Source organism: Charadrius vociferus, unplaced genomic scaffold, assembly GCF_000708025.1.
Source record: "Charadrius vociferus isolate BGI_N301 unplaced genomic scaffold, ASM70802v2 scaffold59, whole genome shotgun sequence".
NCBI classification, from domain to species: Eukaryota; Metazoa; Chordata; class Aves; order Charadriiformes; family Charadriidae; genus Charadrius; species Charadrius vociferus.
The window spans coordinates 8,654,442-8,662,640 of record NW_009661371.1 but is presented as its reverse complement, the minus strand read 5'-3'; the positions used below and the strand labels follow the sequence as shown (position 1 = coordinate 8,662,640).

Here is an 8,199-nt window from a genome sequence, read left to right as displayed (position 1 = left end):
CTGTAGCAGCTGATACGGGGACTCCGGGAGATGCTGGGTGGTGGGACTGGGGCTTGGCTGGGGGCTGGCTGGGACCGTTTGTGTCTGTGACCACCCAGCGGGTTTGGGGGGCCGTGTGCTGTGCTGCCCCTGGGCCTGTTCCCCACGCACATGCCATCCACAGGACAAACCACATCCATATGTGTAGCAGTGCCTGGCTGCGCGGCTCCCAGTAATGTAATTTAAATGTAAATACAGTTTCCTTTGAAGCAGGTGTAGCAGGCGGTGCAGGGAGTTCACCTGGATCTAATTCCAGCAGCCACCAGAACAGCTGTTTCCAGATGACTGAACTAATCTCATCAAATCCCCAGAATAGACTGGCTTGCCGCAAAAGTTTCCTCCTGTCACCCTCCTGCCTTGCCTTACGTTCCCCATAGGGCTGTGCCGGTCGCGCGGTGCTTGTCTCTGCGGTGGTGGTGGGTGACATGCACCCCGGCTGCTAGGTGAGAAATGACCCCCCGGAACCCCAGCGAAGGCTCAGACTGCTCCTGCTTCGCCCCGGTGAGCGGTGTGGCTGCGCAGCTGGGCTCCATCAGCGGGCAAGGTCACCCCAGCTCCCACCACGAGGTCTCTCCTGAGACCAGGGCTCGGTGGCATCGCACACACGGATGTTTAGGGAACGTAGGTGGATTTGTTGCACTTTCCCTGCTTTGCCAGCGCTTGGTGCTTGCTCCCTTGCCGGCAGGGCGTTCCCTGCTCCTGAGCCGAGTCCTGGCTGTGCTGCACAGTGAGGAGGGACTCACCTCCATCTTTGTGGGCAAGTTCTCCTTCCTTGGACTCATGCAGGCAGCTGTGGCCAGTCGGCGACCGGGGTGTCTCTGCAGGAAGGCTGCAGTGTGCCTGCATGGCATCCCTGCATGCAGGTGCTGCTGGCCCTGCTGTGTGCCGGCGATCAGCAGGGAAGCCTCAGGTCTGTGGCTTCGCTTTGATGCTAGAAGGACTGGGATTTATTGGGATTTTATTCATTTGCTTCTCAAAACATAATTCCCTGCAAACCTGCCTGCATCCTGGGATGTGGGGCAGGGCTGGCCATGGGGCACAGTGCTTCCTGCAGCCATCCCTGCCGCATGCTGCAGCCCTTCCTGAGGAGCTCGCCCAGCCCCGCTGCCGGGGCTGCCCAGGGGCCGGCAGGGCAAACCAGGGGCCCTTGGTCACAGGCAACAGCTGGCCCTGGGCGGTCCCCTTTGGCCTCTGAAATCCCCCCTTCCCTGGCTGCTCTGTGCGGCTGGGAGAGGTGGCCCGGGCCTGCCATGGGGGCTTCATCCCTGCCACAGAGTAAGGGAATGCCGGAGCCGGTGGAATGAGCCAGGAGGAAGCTCTGGTAGTGGGTGACCTGCCAGGGCTGGAAGGGGACTGTGTTGCCCCATGCCTTCCCGCAGCTGCCGGGGCTGCTCCTGCACACCCGGGACAGGCAGTGGTGCTCAGCACCCCGTGGTGCCCTCGCTGCATGGCAGTCTCCAGGGAACGGTTGGCACCTGAAGTCACCCACAAGGCTCTGTTGGTGACCCCACGGCATGGCAGGGCCTTCGCTCCTCCTGACCCTGCCAGACGATGCATCCTCTTGCTCTTAGCCCCAGAAGTAGCCGCCCTTTCCTGCAGTTTCCAGTCTTGGGTGCACCCCCAGGACAGCTTCCCGGCTGAGCAGTCACATCTGGGCGACACTGGTGGGAACTGGGCCTTTAATAACAGGAAGCGTTGGGCACTCTCATGGCCAAACGTTCGCCCCCTTTCAGCCCTGGCAATGCCAGGCTTCCCACCACGCTAGAGTGACTTGACCGACCCCAGGCTCTGCCTGTCCCCAGCACATCAAGGTGCTTCCAAGGATGGTTGGGTTGGTTTGTATTTACCTCGACATGGTGGCATGCAGGGTGACTGTACCCTTGCGACGGTGGTTGGTGCTGAGCGCAGCCACCTTTTCCACACGCTGACTCCGCTGCGGCGCTGCGGGCGCTGGACCAGGGCTGCTGCATCCCCGGGTGACTTCGGCTATGGGGCCAAAGAGAGATCGGGTTCCCCAGCGAGTTTCCTGTAGCTTTGTCCCAAGAGCAAAGCTTCCTCTTCACGAGTCAATACTCAAAGCACTTTAAAGTCTATTGCAGACTCAGATTTTACGTTAGAAGTATCGTCAAGAAAATGTCACTCAATTTAGGGACCCATCGCTAGAGGCAGTCTAGACACATCGGCCTCCAGAAAGAAGCTGCTTGCCATTTTTGAAATGCACTTTCATCCACATATTGCCTTAAATTACCTTAAAAATTACAGATGTATGCTACAGCAAATATGATATATATTTTGCATCTGTGTCCTCCCTGGTATCATGGCAGGTGTCAGAGCGGTCCCATCCCTGGAGGGGGATGCGAGGGACCGGGAGAGGAAGGGCTGGCTGCAGAAGCCAAGGTTAAGCAGGGCAGGAGGAGAGGTCTGGAGAGCCGGGGAGGAGGGGACCGCAGCAAGTGGAGGGTGAGGGTCCCCCAGGGCAGCTGGGGCTCTGGGGTATGGACCTACTGGAGGAACACGGGTGGGCGCAAGGGCCCCTTGGGGCCTCAGCACACCCCGCGGTGCTGGCCACGGGTCCTCGGCAGTGCCTGACCTGCCCCTCTCCCCCAGAGTCACTACGTGGCCTGCATGGCCGCCATCCTGAGCCAGTTGGACAAGGACCACTACAGCTCCTACATCAAGGCGTTCCCCTCCCGGCCGGAGCTGATGGTGAGTGTTGCCCCACACAGTGAGACCTGGGCCCTCCATCACCGGCACCTCTCTGCCTCTCCACCCCATGTCTTGGCTGGGGCATTCCACTGGTCCCAGTGCCCTGCTTGCACCTGGGCACCCAGCACTGGTGCCACCTGCCCTGGACCCCAACACAGCCCACATCCCTGCTCTTTGGAGGTGAAGCTCCCGCTGTTGAGTGGCTCCCGGCCCTGGTGCTCAGCACAGTGTACCCCAGGAGGGCATCGTGGTTAAGCCCAGCTCCTAAAATCTCTTCCTCCCTGGCAGGACTTCCTCATGGAGACCTTCATCCTCTTCAAGGACTTGATTGGCAAGACGGTGTACCCCTCCGACTGGATGGTGATGAACATGGTGCAGAACCGGTGAGGACCCCTGGGCTGGGAGGGACCTGTGGGGGGACGTTGGGGCTGGATGTGAGGACCTGGGGTGCCTTGCTGGGACCTAGGCAGAGGGCACACAGGCACTGCAGCATGGCTGTGCTGGGCAGCCTACGGCTTAGCTTAACTACCTCCAAATCCCCCTCAAACAGCCCTGGGTCCGTGCTCAGGCTGGCTCAGGGCAGCTTTAGACTCTCCCAGCTCTGTCCTGGGACAGTCCAGCCCCATCTGGGAGCTGGGTGGCAGAGCTTCTCTCTGCAGCCCCATCGGTGTGCTTGGGGGACTCCTGGGGTGCAGCGGGAAGCTGATGCTGGATGCCCCATCCCTCCCACCCTGGGTGTCTGTACACGGCGGGGATGCTGGTTGTGCAGGACCGGTGCACTCGGGCAGCATTCGGCTGCACCTCAGTGGGCAGAAAGGACCAGCTGGAGCGTGGATGCGGGCAGGAGGACGCTGCGAGCCCCAGCCCCAGGGCACCGCGAGGCCTGGCCCCCGCCTGCCCCCCACCACCGCTCCTCATCTCACCATCGCTGGGAGCCGCCAGCCCAGCTCTCCCCTCGCCCCCGTCCGGCCCTGCCTGCGGGCAGAGGGCAGGCAGCGCGGCCGCCCGCCGCTCAGCGCCCCACGGCCGCTCACCCCCCAGGGAGTTCCTGCGTGCCATCAACCAGTTCGCCGCAACCTTGACAGAGATGTTCCTGAGCAACAGCAGCTTCGAGCTGCAGGTGAGGGGCTGCCTGTGCCCTACGGGGGCCGGGGGGCTGGGGAGGGGACCCAGCCTGGCCCTTGGTGCTGTGAGCTGCCCACCCCAAGCCCCTCGTGCCACCCAGCCTGCCATTCGTCCCCGTGTTTTCACTGCAGCTTTGGAACAACTATTTCCACCTGGCCGTGGCTTTCCTCACCCAGGACTCCCTGCAGCTGGAGAACTTCTCCCAGGCCAAGCGCAACAGCATCCTGGCCAAGTGAGTCACCATCGCCTTTGCTGGCCCTCCCTGGCCCGGCTGCCTACCGGCATCACCTCGGGGCTGAGCTCTGCAGCTCAGCTTCAGGTTCCTGCCCCAGCCTGCTGCCACACAGCGGGGTCAGGGATTTTGGGGTGAGCTGGTCAGGCTGTGCTTGGGTCCCTGGCCTGCGCCCCAGGCTGCGGAGCGATGCTAACCAATATCCATCCTGGCAGGTATGGGGACATGAGAGCCACGATCGGAGCTTCCATTCGGGACATGTGGTACAACCTAGGTGAGCCGCAATGTGGCTAGTGATGAGGAGGTTTGACGAGTCTGCAGGCTGACATTCATCAGCACCGTCCCCAAAATGAGGGCTGGGGAGCGGGATGTTGCTGGTGTGGGGCATGGGAGCCTGCAGGTGTGAGCAGGGCATATGAGCCTGCAGGCGTGCCAATCTGTACAATCTGTGGGATGCTATGGGATGTGCGGTCTGTGGGATATGTGAGCCTGTGGGATGCGCACATCTGCAGGCGTGCAAGGCCATGGGTGTGCGAGCCGACAGGCCCTGTGACCAGTGGCGAGCTCGCACTCCCTGCAGGCAGCCTCCCCTCTCCAGGCTGGGTTCTGCCTGCAGCCCTGCCTTCCCATTCCCCTATCCTGTGGGCTCCCGCCTTGCCTTGGTTCCCCTGCACGGTGAGGGTCGTGCTGCTGGCAGCATCCCAGGGCCAGGCAGGCAAGGAGGACGCAGCATCTCCTGTCTCTGCCCCGCACCCCAGCAGAGAGCAGGGACCTGCGAGGAGTGTGCGGGGCAGCCCGCAGCGCAGCAGTGGAGCAGTGATGAGTGCCCGCAGGCTCCTGCGGGGGTTGTTCACATGCGCCAGGGCCTCCAGAACACCAGCACAGCCCCAGCTGATGGTCCCATAGCTGAGTGTTTGCCGTGCTGTCCTGCACATACAGCATTACCTGCCCACCGGCATGGCTGCCCCAGAGGATTGCCTGGCTCTGCCGCAGCCGCCTACCCCGGGGTGGGCAGACACTTCGCTGGCAGCACTCCCCCTCCTCTTCCATGCGTTGCTGCCCATTTGCAGCCACGGGAGCCCCAGGTCAGGGCTGGCCCCGGGGAGCAGGCTGCAGGAGCCCAGCACCCCCCCAGACTTCCCTGCCCTCCCCAGGCCATCGTAAGATTGAGTTCATCCCGGGCATGGTGGGCCCCATCCTGGAGATGACCCTCGTGCCAGAGCTGGAGCTGCGCAAGTCCACCATCCCCATCTTCTTTGACATGATGCTCTGCGAGTACCAGCTGACCGAGAGCTTCAGTCGGGTGAGTGTGGCCGGGTCCTGCTCCTCACCCGGGCTGGACCATCCCTTTTGGGGTGGGTGGAGGTGGTGCTCAGCCTCCCCTCTCATCCTGGGATGTGGGGCTGCAGGAGGGATGGACAGGGATGAGGGAGCTGGTAGGGACATGAGGAGCAGGGAGAGCCGCCAGGTGATGCAGAGGATTTCCCAGGGATGAGCAGGGACAGGTTCAGGCATCACCCACTCAGCCGGTCCCAGCACTGCCTGGAAACAAGAACACAGTGGAAGGGGGGAGGTCTGCATAAACCTCTGCATTTCCACTTGTCTTCCCTCATTGCTGTGAGATTTCCCCGTGCAAAAGGGGAATCATCAGTTTATGGATTGGGTGGCATTTGTCTCTTCTGAGCTGGAAGCCTTTCACCCTATTGGGGTGTCCTATGGGAGGAGAGGGGCGGGGCCTGCCCTTGGAGCCACAGCAGACACAGGGCCTGCTGGAGCTCCTTCCCCGTCCCCTCGCTTGCACCCGGGTCTGCAGCCACAGGAGAGCTGCGTTGGAGGATCAGTGTGGGCATGGCTGGGCTCAGGGACCTGAGGCTTTCGTAGGAGATGTCCCTGAGCCATCCTACTGTGGCACAGGGGCTCTGTGGCTCAGGAGCCAACCTAGCTCAGGGGGATAAGGTCCCCTCAGTTTGGGACATGCAGACCCCAGAGGGACCGAGCGTGGAGGCAAGGGGTACTAAGGGGTACCAGCAATCAGATATCTGCTCTAGACGCCCCCATCCCATACCGGGCACATGCAAGGACCACCCAGGCTTTTGGGTCCACCGGCTGCATCCAGAGCATAAACCCCGTGGACCTGAAGGCTGAGCATCATCTGGGAGGCGGGTGACCCCAGGCAGGCACAACCCTGCCAGTCCAGGCAGGGAAGGCTGTGGCTTCAGGGGGCACAGGGCACTGCCCAGAGACCCCTGGGGTCAGCTCAACCTGGAATGTTGGGGGACGGCGACAAGGCCAGTGCAGGAGTGGGATGGGGACCTGGAGAGCAAGTCAGCGACCTGCCTGTGCTGGGGAGCCGGTTGGGGACCCAGAGGGCAGGATGGGACCCTGTCTGCGGTGGGGCAGCGCAGGGACTCTGCACCAGGGAGCAGCATGGCCTGGGAGGGGCGACAAGGACCCGTCTGTGCTGGGCAGTCCTGGTGGAAGGGGCTGCAGCAGCTGAGCCTGGGGGCTGTTTAAGGGACTGAGCTGGCTCCAGCTCCCACAGCCCCTTCTGTCCCAGCTCTGTGGCCCCGCGTCCCAGGGAGCTGCAGCCGCGGCAGCCTGGGGCCAAGCTCCGCATCCTCGGCTCCTCAGCCATGCTCATAGGTGTCTCTGCAGTTTGAGGACGAGATCCTGCGCAAGCTGGACAGCGAGGTGGAGGGCGGCCGTGGAGATGAGCAGTACAAGCAGCTTTTTGAGAGCATGTGAGTGTGCAGTGACATCCCCGCATGCAACCTTCTCTCCGGGGCATGACCCTGTGCTGGCTGCTGTACTCCCAGCCCAGCTCAGTCTTGGCCATCCAGCTCCTCCTCACGCTGTGTGTTGACCCAGAGCACACCTCTTGGGGGAACAACCCGAGAAGAGGAAGATTGCTGCCTGAGCAGCATCATGTCCCCCTTGCGCACCGCAGCTGCCCAGCCAGCCTGCCCCTGCCTGCCCCCAAATTGCCCCTGCCCCAGGAATTACCCTTGCTCCAGTCAGTGCCCCTGCCCTCTGCAATGGCCCTGTCCCCAGGCAATGTCCCTGCCCTGCCCCAGGTGATGTCCCTGCCCTCTGCAACGCCCCTGTCCTGGGTGATGCCCCTTGCCCTGCCCAGGCTTTGCTCTTGCCCCGTGGTATCCATCGCAGATTCGTGTGCGGGGTGTCTGGAGCTGTCAGGTCTCTCCCCCATCCCTGATGTGCCTGTTGGGTGACAGCACAGGGCTTGCTCTGTCTCACTGTAGACCAGGTGTTGCTTTTTGTCCTTTGTTTGGGGAGCCTGCCCCTTCTTCAACCCCCTGCACCTTGGAGGAGCTGAGCTGGGGCAGCGGTGGGAGTGTTGTGGAGCTGAGCAACCAGCGAGACCTGTGATCTCCTCTCCTCCCCAGCCTGCTCAGCTGCTGCCGGAGACACCCCGAGCTGGCCAAACCTGGGGAGAACTTCGTTGCGCTGGTGACTGGGCTCCTGGAGCGGCTCCTCGACTACCGGGCTGTTATGAATGATGAGAACAAAACCTACAGCATGAGCTGCACCGTCAACCTCCTGGTGGGCACCTGCCCTGTGCCCCCAGCTCCCCCAGGGCTCAGCCCCATGTCCCCTCAGGTCCCCCCAGGGCCTGCACTGCCCCTGGCACAGCAGAGATGGGGTGCACATGGTTCCAGACCTGGTGTCCCCCAGAGGTTCTTGCTGGGAGGCACCCTGCAGCTCCCTGCTGCCAAGGGCAGCACAGTGCCTGCATGGGGACGGTCCCGGCAGCACCGTGACCCAGAGCAAGGTGTGGGACCATAGGGGGCTGCAGCATGTACCCCTTCCTGAGGCCACTCAAAGCGTCCTCATCTGCTCTTCCCCAGAACTTCTACAAGGAGATTGATCGCCAGGCCATGTACATCAGGTGAGCGCAGCCCCGGCGAGACCAGCATTGCATGGGGTGAGGGGTCCCAGGGCCCTGAGCTGCCCCAGCCCGCTGCCACCCTGTCCCCAGGCACATGGCATGGGGACGGCGGAGCGGCCGTAGGGGCAGGGTGCCGGGTGCTCTGCCGCCCAGCCAGCTGCCAGCTGGGGACGCTGCTCCGTGGGGGAGC

At 62.8% G+C, this 8,199-nt stretch overlaps 1 protein-coding gene across 1 annotated transcript in view; it reads left to right on the top strand.

Moving 5' to 3' along the window:
• LOC104294208 (dedicator of cytokinesis protein 2-like) overlaps nucleotides 1-8,199 on the top strand; it is a 96,444-nt gene that overhangs the window by 82,330 nt on the left and 5,915 nt on the right. Inside the window, exons 28-37 of the mRNA XM_009893789.1 lie at nucleotides 2,647-2,745; nucleotides 3,034-3,128; nucleotides 3,787-3,865; nucleotides 4,002-4,102; nucleotides 4,318-4,376; nucleotides 5,257-5,405; nucleotides 6,758-6,843; nucleotides 7,507-7,663; nucleotides 7,969-8,009; nucleotides 8,100-8,139. Coding sequence (XP_009892091.1) covers nucleotides 2,647-2,745; nucleotides 3,034-3,128; nucleotides 3,787-3,865; nucleotides 4,002-4,102; nucleotides 4,318-4,376; nucleotides 5,257-5,405; nucleotides 6,758-6,843; nucleotides 7,507-7,663; nucleotides 7,969-8,009; nucleotides 8,100-8,139 — 906 coding nt within the window. The remainder of the gene's footprint in view (nucleotides 1-2,646; nucleotides 2,746-3,033; nucleotides 3,129-3,786; nucleotides 3,866-4,001; nucleotides 4,103-4,317; nucleotides 4,377-5,256; nucleotides 5,406-6,757; nucleotides 6,844-7,506; nucleotides 7,664-7,968; nucleotides 8,010-8,099; nucleotides 8,140-8,199) is intronic.